At 43.2% G+C, this 19,286-nt stretch overlaps 1 protein-coding gene across 1 annotated transcript; it reads left to right on the top strand.

Moving 5' to 3' along the window:
• Window positions 1–5,643: 5,643 nt before the first annotated feature.
• On the top strand, window positions 5,644–11,411 carry RXFP3 (relaxin family peptide receptor 3). The gene has a single exon (XM_075932584.2). It carries the CDS (start codon window positions 6,382–6,384, stop codon window positions 7,630–7,632), a length of 1,251 nt encoding a protein of 416 aa, XP_075788699.2. The 5' UTR covers window positions 5,644–6,381; the 3' UTR covers window positions 7,633–11,411.
• The last annotated feature ends 7,875 nt before the right edge of the window (window positions 11,412–19,286 follow it).

The raw sequence follows: 19,286 nt of genomic DNA, 5'->3' as shown, positions 1-19,286 counted from the left end.
TTTCTACTGAAAACCTTGTGTTCATTTCCTTTCTATATCCCAAAAAGGGAGTTTTGGAGGTGAAATTCATCCTTGTCCCAAGACTTATTGCACAACGTCCCATTTAAACTTCTGCTTCTCAATAGGGGGTGTGGGAACAGTGAAACCTTAACATACAGATGAGCTGTAAAACTTTCAGCTGTTAACAATTATTGTGTTAGTACAAGATGGAGGGATCAAAGATACTCAGAGAAGCCAGAGAGAGATCAGATGAGTCCAAGAGATAAACCTTGGGAAAGAGGAGAGTCAAATGAATAAAAAAGGTCCCTTTCCTTTAAATAAATAAATACATAAATAAATAAATATTCAGAAAATTGTTGTTAAAGGAGTTATTCTTTGAGCACAGTTCTATAGAGAAAATAAAACCTTGAATTATGCAGATCCCATCTGAGCATCCTATGGTAATTACTCTTTTTAACTAAGTCCATTCAAGACCTTTAATTTTATTACTTTTTTCTTCAATAACAGGAGGAGGAAAACAATCCTTCACAGCTATAAAAATGTCACAATAAGCAGTCTCTTGGTGGTCTCGCCTGTTATTTTTTTGTATTTATAATGGCAAGTAATTAGAAGCAATTATAATAATAAATGCCTTGTCTTTGGAGAAGGTCCAAAAGGAGGTAGAAAACAGAAAGAATCCTTCAGGATAAATAGTATGAAAATTACTATTTTAAATAAACATAGTTAAAGCATATTTGAAAGCCAATTTTAAAGCATATACTGGACAAAAATAATCTCTGGTGTAATTCCATTGCTGTGAAAGGGCCAAATTCTCAAGCTGGTGTAAATCATGTAAGCACCATTGTCTTCAATGGTCAAATAAGATGATTGATATCCATTGAGTATTGGACTGAATAGAGATTATTTAATTACTATAGCTTTATAAAATATGGCCTCAAAAGTGCCATCCTTGGATGTAGGTTAAGGAGCTAAATAAGAAAAACTTCTTTACACAGCATGTCCTCAGCCTGTGGAATTCTCTATTCTAGAGGGTAAGAGGGTCACACACTCTGACTGGGTTTTTAAAAGTGATGGATAATTTTACAGTCAATCTCATTTGGCCAATGCTAAGGCAAGGTAATAAAACTTCATATTTATATTCACACCCCTCAATATATAACAACAATATATATGTTCAGCTACCCCTCTGAAATGTCACAATAGTATCACAGATGCAGAGCCTCCAGTGAGCCTCAATTCCATCCCTTTCCAAAAGCCTTAGTACATAGATATACTTTGTAACATTCCCTGAACATCAGGGGACAAGGACTATTTCAGACCCTGCCTGGATTCTGAAAAATGTTACAGTCAGGAACATTTATGCAACTATTTATATGTATCAGATTGTTTGTATGTTTGGAGCCTTACTGATTTATGCCAAGTACACCGTGCGTATTCACATGTTACTACAAACTCCACTGATATTCTGATAAAAAAGAAGCACTACAAACAATGTACGTGTTCTGAAAGGTCCTGAATTACATTACTGCATGTAGAAAGTATGAAGAATAGTGTTTTTTGGAAATATAGGAATAATAATCAGGAAATCATTTATTTTATGAATTTTGGGGTTTTTTCACAAAATGTGATTACTTTTTTCACTAAATTTTCCCCGGATACAGAAATGGGTTGATTAATGTATTTACAAATCATTCATTCACCGAATATCACATTACTTTCAAATAAATCATTCATTTTTTAAAATTATTCTTCGAGCTATAGCTTGCTCCTTTTGCTATCCCTTAAAATTCTTTTCCAAGATCAAAAAGAAATGAAGAAGAAAACAGAAGATAAACATAAAGGCTGTGCAAGCAGTTATGCCAGCCATTCTCGTGCTGCCAAGAGATGCTTTAGCTCATATTCAGTTAGAGCAACTCCCACATGCTTTATTTGATCGGCTTGCATTATGAATACATACGTCTTCCTTCTTAATCATTCCCTTCCTTCCATCCCCAGTATTTTGTGTCCCTTTCTTGTTTTGGAACTTCATTACAATTTAGTCTCTATAGTGTACCAACCAAATATGATTGGCAAGAAAATATACAAGTAGAATAAAACTCATTTCACACAAAAGACAGGTTCTGTCTTTTTCCCATTTAAGTTACAAGAAAATTGGGCTTATAGATCTGTGTGCTCAGAAAAGGGCTTTAAATCTTCAGAGATCATGATGAGAAATCAAATTTTGCATTCTGTGTCCTATTAGTTCCTGGCATTTGGATTGGCTGTGAAAGAAGTTAAATGGCCAAATGAAAGTATAAGGAATAGTATTTTTTGGAAATATAGGAATAATAATCAGGAAATTATTTATTTTATGAATTTTGGTTTTTTTTCCAGTAAATGTGATTACTTTTTTCACAGAATTTTCCCCGGGTACAGAAATGGGTTGATTAATGTATTTACAAATAATTCATTCACCGAATATCACATTACTTTCAAATAAATCATTTATTTTTTAAGATTATTCTTCAAACTACTGTATAGCAGTTGAACTATTTGACTTTCAAGTCAAATAAAGATGATTCCTTGACTGCTAATTACAAATGGATGAGGAGAAGAATTAAAAAAAAAAAACAGAAATTGAGCAACCTTCAAGAAAATCAAGAAACTTGTTTGTTGTACTCTTAATTTTGAGTAAGATCTAAAACAATGCTCTGGATATAGGATTAAAGACTCTGCACTGCTGAAAAGGAGACCTTGACATTTCACAAGATCAGACTTGTTGTGCCATGTTCAGATGTAGGCATTTCTACCTTCTCTATATAACATTCTTCTGTAGGTTCCATTATAGGAGGTAGCCTTCTTTGGTTCCTGTCCTATGATACTATGAAACATCATTAAACACCTATTGGATTAAACACCTGGAAGTGGTTTAATTTGGTACCTAGTCAGCGAAGTACTTTGGAATTCTTCTATCTAAAAGGTGCAAATTAAGTTTTTAATAATGAGCAGTATTACCTGGTCATAGCCCCATCCCAATAACTACAGGAAAGGGTGAAGATATGTAAAAGATATAAAAGAAGGCACTTCTTTACACAGCATGCCCTCTGCCTGTGGAATTCTCTGTTCTAGGGAGTCAGAGAGTCACACACTATAACTGGATTTTAAAAGATGATGGTGAATTTTGTGGTTAATCACATTTGGCCAACTGTCCCCGATCCTTTTTTTTTTTTCGATGAATTTTCCCCGGTGGGTTTTTGTTGTTTTGTTTTTGCTTGGCCGGGGCCACCAATTGGTTAGGACCGGCTCTGGTTCTGACACCTCTGCATCACCACAGGAGGCTTTGGGTAGGCTCCTGCAGGAGGACCCTGTGAAGTTGGGATTGGCAAGAATCAACACCCAGCAGGACCTGAGTGGCAGCCCACACAGCCTTATACAGGTACTTAAACCAGGAAGTCATGAAGAGGAGCTATGTGAGTAACACCACTCCTGTCTCCTGATACCTGATTCTCTGCCTGCCTTCTCACCTGTCTTGGACTCTGACCTCCTGGTATCTGAATTAGCCCAACTCGTTCTCTAACCAATTGATCTGACTGTCTATGTCTCTGTCATGCTGACAAGGCTAGATGAACACTGGACACTTCATGTACATAATCTGTTAGTGAAAATCCTATGCTCCTAAATGAGGGCTAACATATACCAGTGCATTTTAATACAGAGTATTTCCATTACAGGAGTACTGAGAGATGCCAATGTGGATTGGAACCACATTGTATTAGGCACTGTACATAGATGAAAATACAGTTTCTCACCCTCAAAAATTTGTAAGTTAATGCCACTATTCTTCAGTTCAGAATGTACAGGCAGAGTGCTATATCTACAGAGAGCCCCAACAAATCTATGTGGGTTCTGCAGTCTGCATGCATGCTCTCACATGCAGGGTCAGGGCCTAAGAAGACAGACAATACACCAAATTTGACAGGAAACACAATATATACTATTTCTATACACATATGCCCTCTTGCAAAGTTTTTAAATATTATAAAAGTTCTGCCAATTATCCTTATATTCTTCTTGAACCTTTATTAACTGCTGATTTATTTTACAGATACCAACACCTAAGTGGGTTTTAAGTAAACTTCAGTTAGAGAAAGGCATTCCATGGCTAAGAGGGAGCGTGTAATAAGGTACAGAAATATCTGTGTGGAAATGTAAATCAAATAAAATCAGTTTACAGACCACGGGGATAATACTTGACTTGTGTAAGTTGCTCTTGTGCTCTTCAGAGGTTATATTTAGAATGAATTGTGGTCAGAAAAATTACTGAATATTTTGAGACTTGGTTCCTAAAGCCCCTTCTTCACACAGACACATATTTTCAATGTATCTGTTGCCTAATTTGCTGACAAAGACATATTTCACTACCTCAAAGCACAATAAACAATGTACCTGCAGCAGAACATGCTGTATTTTGTACTGCCTCATGTGCAATATCAGTGCACAAACAAAACGGCCAGCTTGGTTATTTTCCAGAATCTGCATTGTTCCTAATGACATATGTAACCAAAAGAAAAGAGCTGGGTTTTGGACAGGGGAAGGGGTCAGTGCCAGCAAGGAGGGGAGGAGATTTGCTTTGATTTGTTTGTTGTGTGTGTGGGGGGGGGGGGAGATGACATAAAAAGGTAAGGCTGCTCCAACAACCCAGTTGCCACTTAAACTTTTCTCCACCCTCCCAGGGGCTACAGCAATGAAACATGGATACTAAGGTTTTATTTGTTAGTGGCTGCTGATTTTCTCGAAACCCTTATTTTATAAAGCACTATTTTCCCCTGAAACCTCAGAGCCCCCTAGTGGCCAATGTTAAAATATTCATAAGGATTTTCTATCAAAGGGTCTCCGCTGTTTGAAGTCAACGGCAAAGCTCAGAGGCACCTCAGTGGGAGAATAATAGGACTCAAATCCAGGGCCACCCACCTAACCTGTACTATTTCTCATAGTAATCCTCTATCGCATTCTTGCGGCCTTATCCAGCGTCTGATGCTCATCTTTGCTGTTTTCATGTAACCCATTCCAAATTAAGAGATAAGGATCATCGGTACCTTCAGCCTTTATTTTAAGAAGTCAAAGATTGTCAGTCATTTAATATTCATCTGTGGTCATTTAACATATTTACCTTTCGTTATAGAAAAATAATTCCGAGACATTTTCAAGTTGCTCACAAAAAAAGGGGGGGGAGGGAAAGAAAGATCAAATAATTTTGGATTCGTTCTGTAGCTAAGCAAAATGTAGTACCGCATGCCTCCAAGGAATCCATGCGTTACAGGAACATTGGATAATGCCAGGTTGGGTTTGTTTATAATCCAAAACATTTGCAACGCTTTTCGTTAAACTGAATTGTCTTGAAGCCGATAGCCACCAAACGGAACCCTGGAGAATGTAAGGATGGAAATGACTACGGTGGGTGTAAAATATCATGTGAACAAAATAACACTGGAAATAAATATCACACCCCATTTATAAGCAGAATTAGTTACACAACAGAACAAATAACAGAGATGAAAGTCCGCTTGCGGCACGGACAAGCCTCATGGTAAACAAGCTCTGTGCTTGTTGAAACTCAACGCAAAACTTGCCACCGGACTACAGGTTTTTAAAAGTTTGGATGCACACAGAAGGGGCAGCTTGGGAGTTTCATTAGACCCGAGACACACTCCACGCTTCATTTAAAGTCTGTAGAGAAGGGAAGCGGGGTTGGGTTCCACGTTGGACTTTGGGATACACAGAGAAGACCAGGGCGGTTTAAAGGGTGGGGGACCCAGGTGAAGGGCGGTTGGACGTGGGGAAGGGCTGCATTTCCTATGCTCGCTTTCTCCGGCGCTGTTCCAACGCAGCTCGCTCCACCAGCGCGGGGGAAGCCAAGTCCCGGCTACCGGCAGGTGAGTTCCGAGGAGGCTGGGCGGGGGAGAGCCGCCTGCTGCAGGGGCGGCTGCGCTGCTCCCGCCGGGGGTGCCGGGCCGCTGCCGCGAGGCGGGCAGTGCCCAGCCGGACTGCCCCGCGAAGAACCTCGGAGAGCTCCGGCCGCTGCGCACGCCCCCCCGCCCGCTCCGCGGGGGCCGAAGGGGGATATAACGCGGCGAGCTGCGGGCAGGGGAGACGCGCCGGCAGCAGCAGCGGAGCGCGGGGGGCACCCGCCTTGCACCGCGCCACGCCCCAGCCCGGCTGGCTCCCACGCCGGGCCCCCGGAGCCGTCGCGGCGGTCCGAGCCGGTGGCTGCCGCGGGGCGCCAGGCTGAGCATGTGCTTGGCAGGCGAGGGGGGCCCGGGCCAGCCCGCGCAGCGCGGCTCCTGAGCGCAGCCCGGCCGGGGAGCGAGACACCCGCCCCCGCCAGCCTCCCCCTGCCATGGGATGGACGCCCCCTGCGAGCCCGCCGCCTGCTCGCCGGTCTCCCTGCTGCTGGGCGGGCAGTTCGGCAACGGGACCAACGAGTCCCTGCCGGAGCCCTCCCGGGGCATCGCCCTAGAGCGAGCCGAGGGGCTGCAGGGGGACGTCTCGGCCGCCCTGCGCATCGTCATCTCCAGCGTCTACTCGGTGGTGTGCGCCGTGGGGCTGGTGGGCAACCTGCTGGTGCTCTACCTCATGAAGAGCAAGCAGGGCTGGAAGAAATCCTCCATTAACCTCTTCGTGACCAGCCTGGCGCTGACCGACTTCCAGTTCGTGCTGACGCTGCCCTTCTGGGCGGTGGAGAACGCCCTGGACTTCACCTGGCTCTTCGGCAAGGCCATGTGCAAGATCGTCTGCTATGTGACCACCATGAACATGTACGCCAGCGTCTTCTTCCTCACCGCCATGAGCGTGGTCCGCTACCACTTGGTGGCCTCCGCCCTGAGCAGCCAACGGCGCGGCCCAGGGTGCTGCTCGGCCAAATGGCTGTGCCTCCTCATCTGGGGGGCTGCCATGCTGGCCGCCCTGCCTCACGCTTTCTTCTCCACCACTGCCACTGTCTTCAACGAGGAGCTCTGCCTTGTCAAGTTCCCCGAGGGCCGTGGCAACAGCGCCCAGTTCTGGCTAGGCCTCTACCAGGCCCAGAAAGTGCTGCTAGGTTTTGTGGTGCCGTTGGCAGTCATCAGCCTCTGTTACCTGCTGCTGCTGCGCTTCCTGGGTGAGCGCCACGCGGGCCGGGCCTGTGGCGGGCCCAAGCGGCGGGCCAAGGTGACTCGCTCGGTGACAGTGGTGGTGCTCTCCTTCTTCCTCTGCTGGCTGCCCAACCAGGCGATCACCGCCTGGAGTGTCCTCATCAAGTTCAACGTGGTGCACTTCAGCCCACAGTACTTCTTCTCGCAGGCCTACCTCTTCCCCATCAGCGTGTGCCTGGCGCACTGCAACACCTGCCTCAATCCTCTGCTCTACTGCCTGCTCCGCCGCGAGTTCCGTGCCGCCCTACGCCGCCTGCTTTGGCGCCTGGCCTCGCCCTCGCTCACCGCCACACGGCCCTTCACTGCCACCACCAAGCCCGAGCCCGAGGAGCCAGCACTACGCACCCTGGTGCCCGCCGTCACCCCTCCCCAGCCTGACCTCCTCTACTACCCACCCGGCGTGGTGGTGTGCAGCAGCCGCTGGGACATGCTGCCCAGCAGCTCTGCCGAACAGCGCTGTTGAGCTGATGGGGGTTTTTGGGGGCAACGGAGGGGGTGTCTGTGAGGGATGTGCTCTTAGGATCCTCCTAGCCCAGGGACAGTGGGTGTCCATGTGAGACAGACTCAGGAGTGTCCCAGCAGTGAATGGTGGTGTGCCTGTGGAGGATGGTTTCAGGAGAGGAGTTGGGGGATGGGCTCCAGGGAGTGTCCTATGATGGAGGGTGTCTCTAGGGGGAGTAACTCCGGGGATTATCCCAGCAGTGGGGAGTGGACTCCTGGGACTGTCCTGGCCTTGAGAGTGATGGAGGTCAAGGGTGTTTGTAAGGGTTTGCCTCTGGGGACCACCCCAGCAGTGGGTGGAGTGGGGGAGGGGCGTCTGTGGAGGTTGGACTCCTGGGTCTGCCCCAGGCTGGCTGTGGAGTAGTGGAAGGGGTATCTGTGGGGCAGTGTTCTTTCCTCTAGGGAAAGGGGATGGCAATGGGGGAGACTGAGGCTCCATATGGCCAGGCTACTGTATGTGGAGAGGCTGAGGGGACTACATGGGGAGCAAGGATTCCTTGGAAGTGGAAGATGCTTGCAGACTTTGTATGAGGAGGTGGCAAGAGGTATGTGAGAAGCAAGTCAGGACTTTCCACTTCCCACTAGAGCCCAGATTGGGAGGGCCTGGCTTTGTTCTCCCCCAGCACTGAGCTGGGGAACCAAGCACGACTCACTGTAAATACAACTGCATGCTTGGCTCTAGCACAGCTCCTTTGAGAACGCTGTTCATGGAGCATTCACTGCAGCACTTCACCCTCTGTTAGCCTGTTTCAAAGTGAAATGATTCACACCGATAAACAAAAACTAGAGTAACTGATATTTGGGATCTGAGTGCTGCTGAGAAGGGGAAGGGGCTTTTTTCCCCCTAGTTCATTATTTGTAATTATAAACTTTGCACTAGTTGTGAAATGTTATGTCCTACCATCAGCTATTGTTGTCAATCATTTGTGGTCAGAGGGTACTGTATCTGTAACGGATCATTGTCTAGAAGGAATCAAGCCACTGCATTGCCAGTTTTAAGGACAGGCTATTCAAAGCCCTATGCCAAAAGGCACCAGGGGGACCATCTAGTCTGATATCCCATAGAGCACCAACCACAGAACTTCCACAAAATCATTCCCTAAAGCACATCTTTTAGAGCAACATCCAGTCCTGATGTAAAGATTGTTACTGATGAAGAATCAGCCATGAGTCCTAGTGAGTGGCTAATTAACCTCAGTGTTAAAAATTTACACCATATTTCCAGTCTGTATTTGCCTAGCTTAAAAATTTCCAGTCCTTGGACTGTGTTATAACTGAGCTGGATTAAACAATGAGGAGTCCTGTGACACCTTAGGGTACATCTACACTGCTTGGCTATTTCAAAATAAGCTATTCCGGAGTAGTTTTTTTGAAATAGCTTATTTCAAAATAACACATCTACACTGTAGGGATGCCTCAAAATTAGTGGTTCTCAACCTTTCCAAACTACTGTTCACTTTTCAGGAGTCAGATCTGTCTCATGTATTCAGGTTTCACCTCACTTAAAAACCACCTGCTTAGACAAGCAGATATAAAAGTGTCACAGTACACTAATAGTGAACAATTGCTGACTTTTTATCATAGAATTATAAAATTCATCAATTGGAATATAAATATTGTACTTACATTTCAGTGTACAGCAATATAGAGCAGTATAAACAAATCATGGTTTTAGATTTTAGTGACTTCACAAGTGCTTTTTATGTAACCTATTATAAAACTAGGCAAATATCTAGATGAATTGATGTATCCCCTAGAAAACCTCGGCATACCTCAAAGTATGAGGCATATTTTCTCACCCTTTAATCAATCTATGTGCTTCTCTGAATCCTCTCCTATTTACCAGACCCCTCACAGCATTCTAGCAGTAGTTACACCAGTGCCAAATACAGTGGCAACATAGCCTGTCTGCAACTACTTGAGATTCTGCTGTTTATTCATCACAGGATTGCATTAGCTCTTTTGTCCACAGCACCGCACTGGGAGATAATGGTCACCTGATCATCCACCCTGGCCCCAAAATTTTCAGAGTCACTGCTGACCAGGATAGATTCCACCATCCTGTAAGTATGGCTTGCATCCTAGATGTATATACATTTACACTTCCCCATATTCAACCATGTTGCTTACACCATGTTAACGAAACAATCCTGACCACTCTGTAGCAGTGACCTGTCCTCTTCATTAGTGACCCCCTTGCCCTATTTTGTGTCCTCTACAAATTTTATCAGTGATGATTTTGTTTTCTTGCTTGTAGTTTATATAAATGGTTGGACCTCCCTGGTCCAGCATCCACGGAACCTGACTGGCCCTGGATGAGAGATTTTGATAGACCAGGGGAGGTCATTTCTGGTCCCACTGTTGCTGGCCCCATCTGGCTTGCCAGCTCCTGTCCCTTACCCACAGTTCAGCTGAGCAGCGCGCTGAGCTTTCCAGCTCCTGGCCCTCCCCTGGCCCAGCCCAGCTGAGCCATGCACCAGCCTTCCCTGCTTCCATCCAGCTCCCTCCCCAGGCAGCTTCCCAACTTCCCTCCTCCTGGGCAATCCAGCTGAGTCACGCAATGGGCTCGTGCTCTCCCCCCCCCCCCCCCACCCTTGCATTGTGAAGGGCTCCTGCCCACCACAGCAAGCCAGGTCTCTCTGATCCCGGAACATCTGTGGTCATGCTGGACCACAGATGTTGCCAGACTAGAGTCCCAGTTTATAGAGGTGCAACCTGTAGTATAGAGCTAAGAAAAGATATTCAGTTAGCTAGACAAGCTCTATTTTCCATAAACCCCTGTTGATTTGCATTAATTACTTTATCCTCCTTTCATTTGTTATTAATCAAGTCTGCTACCAGCTGCCCCTTATCTTAACCAGGATCAATATCAGGCTGACCGGCCTATAATTACATGGGTTAACCCATTTACCATTTTTTAAAATTGGCACATTACCTTTCCTGTAGTCTTCTAGAATTTCCCTAGGGCTCCAAGAGTTACTGAAAAATCAACATTAGTGATACAGCAAGCTCATCAGACAGAGCTTTTAAAACTTTTGGGTGCAAGTTTTCTGGACCTGCTGACTTAAAACATTTACTTCTAATAGTATGGAATTGAGTGTTATCATAAAATGAGACATTTGTTTTCTCCCAAATGCAGACAAATATGAATATAGAGGTCCTTGGCAGAATTTCCATGTGTCTGTTTTTGTTCATATCTGCTATTGTGGATGTTAGATCTCCAAAGATCATTGGGCTTTATTCATATAAAACATGCCACAAGAGGTCATTACATGCCTCTTGTCACAGTTCATACATTCTAACCCATGATGAAATGGATGAGGGTGACAAGGATGAGACCAACCCCAGTATTTCAGCTTATGGAGTTTCCTATTCATCTGGGGAGACAGACTTGTCCCTTTGTTGTGTGGAAGGATCCATTCCATTAGCAGGACTGTGAAGCTACACTGATTTCAGGAGATCTACAGAAGACACAGTGCAAATGTTGTTGCCTCTGTTATGTACATGGTCCCACAGCAGCTTCTGTAGGATCTCTTTTCCCAGGTGCTTCTCCTACACAGCAGCCCTTGAAACTCGGAGGAAAAAGAGTTCCACAGGGCTAAGAGAATGGGGAGGGAGGTGTGAGACTGAAGCACAAGGTTAGGCCATATTAATTTGCATTTCTTTCTGCTGTGGGCTTGGAGAAGAGAATCTGGAGGAGCCCCCTTCTGCTGCTGGTCTGACTTCTACAATTACATGAAGCTGGAAGTCTAGGGAATCCCACAGAGGGAAAAGAGAGGAAAGGGGAAGAATGGATTAGAGGGTAGAATTTCCATCTTACTATAGATTCTTCTGGACTAGAAGTTTTGCTCCTGTTGTAGCTCAAGCTACTAGCCAATAATTTGAGTTCATTAACACAATTGTAAATTTGATACCCCAGACACTGCTGTTCACTCCAGAAATCAAATGTTTGGGATTCCCCTCTGGGCTCAGCCTACAGTGGATCAGAAAAAGTTGTGAACTGGAAAAATGGAGAACATGCATTGGCATTTAAAGTTGCATGGTTAACTGGAGATCAATTAACCCCACTTACAACAAGAGCAAAACCTCTAGTATAGACAAATTTCATCTGTGAAATTCACTCCTGTCAAATGAAGTGGGTGGAAAAGGGGAGGGAAGTGGGGTATTCCATAAAATGGCATTCTGGTGTCTGTGTGTGTGTGGGGGGGGGGGGGGGGGAGGGGGGAATATTCCCCATTATGGCCATAGAAGATGAGGCCTTCAATTTTTGGCCAGGAAAACCTTGCATTGATTTCAATTGGAATTTTACTCAGTCCTAGGGAGGTACAAACAGAGTCCTGGATTTGGCCCATGCTGTACATGCTAGTGAAGCCCAGGGTAGAATTAAGACTTGCTCCTGTGCTCAGACTGCAACTGGTCCAGTCATTGAAACCAAAGAGCCATTTATCTGCCTCAAGACAATTGAGACCTATCTGGTGGTATCTTTATAACCCTGAACACTGACTGAGTAGGGTATTAGAGACATACAGCAGTGTTCACAAAGCAACAATAAGCTAAAAGCAACTCCGTGCTCTGAGTGTCCCTACCCTCTGTTTGCCAGAAGCTGGGAGTGGAGGAAAGGGGATGGATCACTTGATGATTACCTGTTCTGGAAGTCAAATCCTACTGAGGAAAACAGGAGCATAAACTCTTGTCAAATTAACTGTAAAAATATAATTTTAAAAAGCCCAAAAGGAGTTTGAAGCTAGCCAAAAACTCAAAGTAATAGCAAAATGTTCTTTAAGTATATCAGATGTAGGAAGCCTGCTGAACAACCAGTGGGGGCGTTGGACGATCAAGGTGCTAAAGAATTACTCAAAGATAATAAGGTCATTGCAGAGAAACTATATGAATTCTTTGCTTCAGTCTTCACGAATGAGGATGTTAGGGAGAATCCCAAACCTGAACCATTCTTTTTAGGTGACCAATCTGAGGAATTGTCCCAGATTGAGGTGTCATTAGATGTTTCAGAACAAACTGATAATCTTAACAAAGACCAGATGGCATTAACCCAAGAACTGTTAACTGTGGTTTGTAACTTATCCTTTAAATAGGCTTCTGTACCTAATTACGGGAACATAGCTAATATGACACCAATATTTAAAAAGGGCTAGAGGTGATCCTGGCAATAATAGACTGGTAAATCTAGTGTCAGTACTGGGCAAATTGGTTGACACTATATTGAAGAATAAAATTGTTGGACACCTAAATTAGCATAATTTGTTGTGGAAAAGTCAACATGGTTCCTGTAGAGGGAAACCATGACTTACAAATCTACTAGAGTTCTTTGAGGTGGTCAACAAATATATGGACATGGGGGATCCAGTGGATATAGTGTACTTAGATCTCCAGAAAGCCTTTGACAAGGTCCCTCACCAAAGGCTCGTAAGTAAAGTAAGTGGTCATGGGATAAGAGGGAAGATCCTGTCATCGATTGATAACTGGTTAAAAGACAGGAAACAAAAGGTAGGAATAAATGGTAAGTTTTCAGAGTGGAGAGAGGTAACTAGTTGGGTCCCCCACAGATCTGTCCTGGGACGAATTCTATTCAACTTATTTCTAAATTATCTAGAAAAAGGGGTAAACAGTCAGCTGGCAAAATTTGCAGATGATACTAAACTGCTCAAGATAGTTAAGACCAAAGCAGCCTGTGAAGGGCTTCAAAAAGATCTTGCCAAACGAAGTGATCGGATAACAAAATGCCAAATGAAATTTAATGCTGATAAATATAAAGTAATGCACATTGGTAAAAATAATTCCAATTATACATACAAGATGATGGGGACTAATTTAGCTACAAATTCTCAAGAGAGAGATCTTGGAGTCATTGTGGATAGTTCTCTGAAAACATCCCTCAGGGTGCATCTACACAGTGCCAAATTTCAAATTTCAACACATCCCTTTACCCTTGTGGAAAGAGGTTTAAAGGGATGCCGAAATAGCACGCCTGTTATTTCAAAAAATATTTCAAAATAACAGGTGCATTTAAAAGATGCAGAGTAGCTATTTTGGGATAACCCTGATAGCCCTGCTTTCTAGACATACCCTCAGTGTGCAGCAGCAGTCAAAAAAGCAAACAGAATGTTAGAAATCATTTAAAAAGGGATAGAGAATAAGACAGAGAATATCTTATTGCCTTGATATAAAACCATGGTACACCCACATCTTGAATGCTTCTACAGATATGGTCACCATCTCAAAAAAAAGATATGTTGGCATCGGAAAAGGTTCAGGAAAGGGCAACAAAAATGAGGGGTTTGGAACAGGTCCCATATGAGGAGAGATTAAAAAGACTCGGACCTTTCTGCTTAGAAAAATAGCAGACTAAGGGGGTATATGATAGAGGTCTATGCAATCATGACTGATGTGGAAAAGTAAATAAGGAAAAGTTATTTACTTGTTTCCCTAATATAAGAATTAGGGGTCACCAAATGGAATTAATAGGTAGCAGGTTTAAAACAAACAAAAGGACGTTTTTCTTCAAGGAATTGCTTGCTGGTCTGGGAGCTTAGATTTAAAGTTTTTGCTAAGAGATATTTCTCTCCAGCTTAGTAAGAGAATTTGTTATGATCCAGATGAAGGGGATTATTGACAATCTATTTATAATGACAATTTCATTGTAAGAATTGTCTCCATCACACAAGGTGTCAAAGGTGGCTGGTAAAATAAGCTCTGCAAGCTAAGAAGAAAAGGATCGATAGTGGGTTAAATGGCTCCTTTGGCTCAGTATATCTGAAACATCATGTTGCTTTTCTCTAACCACTGTCCAGTGTCTCAATTGCAGTTGGATTTGTTCTTTAGAACATACAAAGTAAGAAAATAACTGAATTCTTAAATCCATATAAATGTATACATATTCATATAAATGCACACCTATGCTGGATATGGATGCTGCCTCACAGATGGACTCACACAGAAGAGCCCACAGATCTGGTAAGGCTAAGAGGGAAGTCTCCTTTTACATCATCAAGAAAATTGTTTAATTATCACCAATCAGTGGCACTAGTGCAAACCCAGTGATAGAAAAGTGGCCTGCTCAGCTGTCAGTGAATTCCTAATCTGAAGGTAATAAGGGTTCCACAACTCTAAATAAGGCCTTCATTTCTCCTCTAGGGATATTAAATATTGGTTAATTGAATAGTTGAGTAACCACACAAATTCTTATTGGTTAGTTGACTATATTTTAGTTCCCGGGGGAAGGCCAGCAGCCAGTGCACTCCAGCCTCACTCCCAGGGAGCATTCTGCCACTTTGCACTGCTGCCTCTGTATCAGAGGCAGCAACACAGGGTGCCAGGCAGGAGCTAGTCCACAAGGGGAGACAATTTAAAAAACAGCTCCCCCTTGCAAATTGACTACCTGTCGCCCTGTGCTGCTACCTCTGATAAAGAGGCAGCAGCCCATCTGAGCTCCTGGACCCAGCCCAAGCCAGAACTGAGTTGGGCTGCCTGACCACCTGGCTCATAATACACTTTCAATGCAGAGCCGCAGTGGGGGTAGGTCCTGGACCCGACCTGAGCCAAGACTGAGCCGGGCTGCTAGCCAGCCTGCAAAAAAAAATTTACTGGCAAGGGAGGGGGGAGGGAAATTCATGTAGTCAATAGTATTAACCTATAAGCTTTTGCTTATCAGTTAATCGACTACACTATTACATCCCTATTTCCCTCTTGCCCCTATATAGCAGATGTGTATATATAATAAAATAATTTAGTCAATAAAATTAACCGATAAACCTAGGTTTATCAATTAATTGTGAACTCGACTACACGTTGACATCCCTAGTTCCGATCACTCAAACATCCCTCTTTGTAACTGGGCTTTTAAATCTCAGGCATATGGGTACAGAAGAGTTTTTTTCTGAGCATATTTGAAACTTATACCATGAGATGCTGGTAAAAGAACTCTAAAACCAGAAAGAGGCACATGGTTTTTTGATTAGGATGATATATACTTATAATGAACCTTCAGAATGATATGAAAGGGAATTATCAGGCTAGAAACTGATAAGGAAGGTTATTTGCAACATTCTTAAGAAGTTTTATCTAATTGGACACTGGAGATCAACCAAACATTCAGCTTTTGGGGTGGGAGGCATTTACCTGACACTTAAAGACAAATGCCAGCCTCCCATCACTGAGACACAATCTTGTTCTGACAAATAATAGTGCCTACAAAAAAAGTAATTTTTAGACAAGATCTCCTGTCTTGAAAGTGACAAAACAGATCTCTCTCACTGTCAGCCCTGTCAGGATAACAAAAATGGAAAGTGCTAAGCATTTATTTTTCTCGCTTTAGTCAGCATTGATTACTCTGAATACACACAGGCAGCTGACCCGAGTCTTTCTTCCTCAATATTAACTTGCTTTAGGGACCCTACAAGGGAATAGAACTAATATAGTTAACACACCAGGGTATGTTAATATATAAAGGAAGATTTAAGTCCCCTAACAAAAAAAAAAGGAAATCCATATAAAAATAACTAAAAAGTTATGTATTATATTGGTTTCGTTGTAGCAAGCCACAGAGTTAAGAATAATTTAATAGCTCATACTGAGATGAATGCTTCAGATGTTTTGTTTCATGGACACACATAGATAGGCCCTGAGAAATGAAAATTTTCAGAAACTTGGAGAAAAATAGTGTCATATTCAATAGCTTTAAACTGAGAAAGACCACTCAAAGTAGTTTTATAGCAAAAGCCATCATCCCTTTCCTCCACTGAGCTAGTAAACTATAATAGTTCAGGAACACCAATCATAACCTCACTAGATCTCCTCTTGTCAATCACTGTTTCCCCAATATTGTCTGACAAGACTGAAGGGATCAGTGTCGGGGGGAAATGTGCTATTTCATCAAGCTTTGCCAAATTTAAGATTTTTCTGTTTGCCTCCTGAACTGTATGTTGGATCAAGACAAAAGCATTTCACACAAGCTGCTTGAGTGGCTTTTTTTCAAGGAAACCAAATGGGATTATGAAAAAATAAGATGTAAACTGGGATGATGAGCATGACATTCGTTACTAATACTGTAAAACACTTCTAAGCAAGCAAATAAATATTTTGATTGATTTTGATTTAAGTTCTATACTAGATTGCGAAACAGGACATAAAATAGCATTTCCTGAGGGAAATTAAAAGGAAACAAAGTATCATCCTAGAAAGTTAACAAAGCTCACCCTTGTTTTCTGCACTGATTCATTTAAGCCATAGCTATTTCCTGTAAGGCTTGGGCATGTGCTCATTGCCAACTGTACTGTGTTCTAATGGATCAATCAGGGAACTAAAATTTAGGAGATCTAGGTTCTATGCCTGGCTCTGCCACTAGCCTGCTGAGGGACTTTGGCCAATTCACTTCTCTTTTCTATGCCTCAGTTTCTCCACATGAAGAATCGGGATAATGATACTGACCTCCTTGGTAAAGTGCTTTGAGGTCTATGCATTAAAAAGTACTCTATGAAGAACTGATCCAAAATTAACAAGATGAAATTCCATAAAGTCACGTGGAAAGTATTTCATTTGTGAAGGAAAAATGACACATTTTCAAATACAAAGAGAATAACTAAGATAATAGTACTGCTGAAGAGGATCTCGAGGATAGAGTGGATCACAAATTGAATTAGTCAATATTTTACAATTGCAAAAAAGAAAAATACCACCCTGGGATGTAGTACAGGAGTGTAGACTCTAAGACCAGGGAGGTTATCTCACTGTAGTTGGTCCTGAAGAAGCCTCAGCTGGAGTAGTATGTCCAGTCTTGGATTCCACACTTCAGAACAGATGTGGACAGATGGGAGAGTCCAAAGGAAAGTGATACAATTAAAAAAGGCTTAGATAACATCACAGTGAAGACAAATTTAAAGAGGCCTGGGAATGTTTAGCTTTGAGAAAAGAAGACTAAGGGGAGGGAGGACCTGATAACAGTCTTCAAATATGTTAAGAGCTGTTATAAAGAGGATGCTGATCAATTGTTCTCCATATCAACTGAAGCACGTCAATGAGTAATGGGCTTAATCTGCAGCACAGGAGGTTCAGGTTAGATGCGAGAAAAAGAAACTATTTTTAAAGAATAGTTAAATACTGGAATAGGTTCATTGGGGATTTGTAGTAACGGGTTAGACCAGGGATGGGAAAGCTAAGGCCCGGGGGCCGGTTGTGGCCCCTGTGTTGCCTGAATCTGGCTCCCGAGGATTAGGCTCTCCCCCAGCACTGGGAAGCCTGAGCTGGCACTCCAGCCCCCCTGCCACCTCCCTGTAGCCCCTGGCCCCCAACTGATTTTTCTGTGGGTCAGCAGCCCCCAACCCAAAAAGGGTGCCCCATCCCTGGGTTAGCCCAATAGTTCTACACCTATTTACCATTGTGGCCGCAAATGCATCCATACAATGCTTTGTTCCTGGGAGAATTCTGTGCAAAAAATTAAAAATTCTGCACCAAAAATTAAAAATTCTGCCACCAATATTTTAAAATTCTGCATATTTTAAATATGTTCAATATCTTCATCAGCGATTTAGATATTGGTATAGAAAGTACGCTTATTAAGTTTGCAGGTGATACCAAGCTGGGAGGGGTTGCGACTAATCTGGAGGATGGGGTCATAATTCAAAATGACCTGGACAAATTGGAGAAATGGTCTGAGATAAATAGGATGAAGTTTAATAAAGACAAATGCAAAGTGCTCCACTTAGGAAAGAACAATCAGTTTCATACATACAGAATGGGAAGCGACAGTCTGGGAAGGAATATGGCAGAAAGGGATCTAGAGGTTATTGTGGACCACAAGTTAAATATGAGTCAGCAGTGTGATGCTGTGCAAAGAAAGCAAACATGATTCTGGGATGTATTAACAGGTATGTTGTGAACAAGACACGAGAAGTCATTCTTCCACTCTACTCTGTGCTGGTTAGGCCTCAATTGGAGTATTGTGTCCAGTTCTGGGCATCGCATTTCAAGAACCAGGGTAGAACCAGATTGCTGGCACTAAACATTAAAAAGGCCGTAGAGCAGTTTTTAAACTAAGAGATGGAGGAAAGCCGATTGGTGTAGAGATGCACATAAATCAGAGGGAGACTTCTCTTAGAGGAGAATCCATTGATAGAGATTCTCTAAGCTGTAGTCAGAAAGAGAGGAGGGGAGAGGGCAAACCCTGGGCCAGAGCAGACAAACAACCCCATGTAAAGGAATCCAATGCATCAGGGAAGGGCAGACAAATAAGCAGTGGCAAATTTTTAAAGTGCTTGTACACAAATGCTAGGAGTCTGACTAATAAGATGGGTGAACTAGAGTACCTCATATTAAATGAGGAGATTGACGTAATAGGCATCACTGAAACCTGGTGGAATGAGGAAAATCTGTGGGACACAATCATACCGGGATATAAAATATATAGAAAGGATAGAGCAGGCCGGGTGGGTGGCGGAGTGGCACTGCATGTGAAAGATGATGTAGAATCAAATGAAATAAAAATATTAAGTGAATCAACATGTTCAATAGAATCGCTATGGATAGTAATTCCATGCTCCAATAAGAAGAAATTAGCAGTAGGGTTATATTACCGACCACCTGATCAGGACAGCGATACTGACA

This window comes from Pelodiscus sinensis, chromosome 6 (assembly GCF_052426305.1).
Source record: "Pelodiscus sinensis isolate ZL-2025 chromosome 6, ASM5242630v1, whole genome shotgun sequence".
NCBI classification, from domain to species: domain Eukaryota; kingdom Metazoa; phylum Chordata; order Testudines; family Trionychidae; genus Pelodiscus; species Pelodiscus sinensis.
This window is presented reverse-complemented; position numbering and strand designations above follow the sequence as displayed.

Bases quoted from the DNA above. Each gene is read 5' to 3' on its own strand.
- RXFP3 (XM_075932584.2), top strand. From the start codon at position 6,382: ATGGACGCCCCCTGCGAGCCCGCCGCCTGCTCGCCGGTCTCCCTGCTG.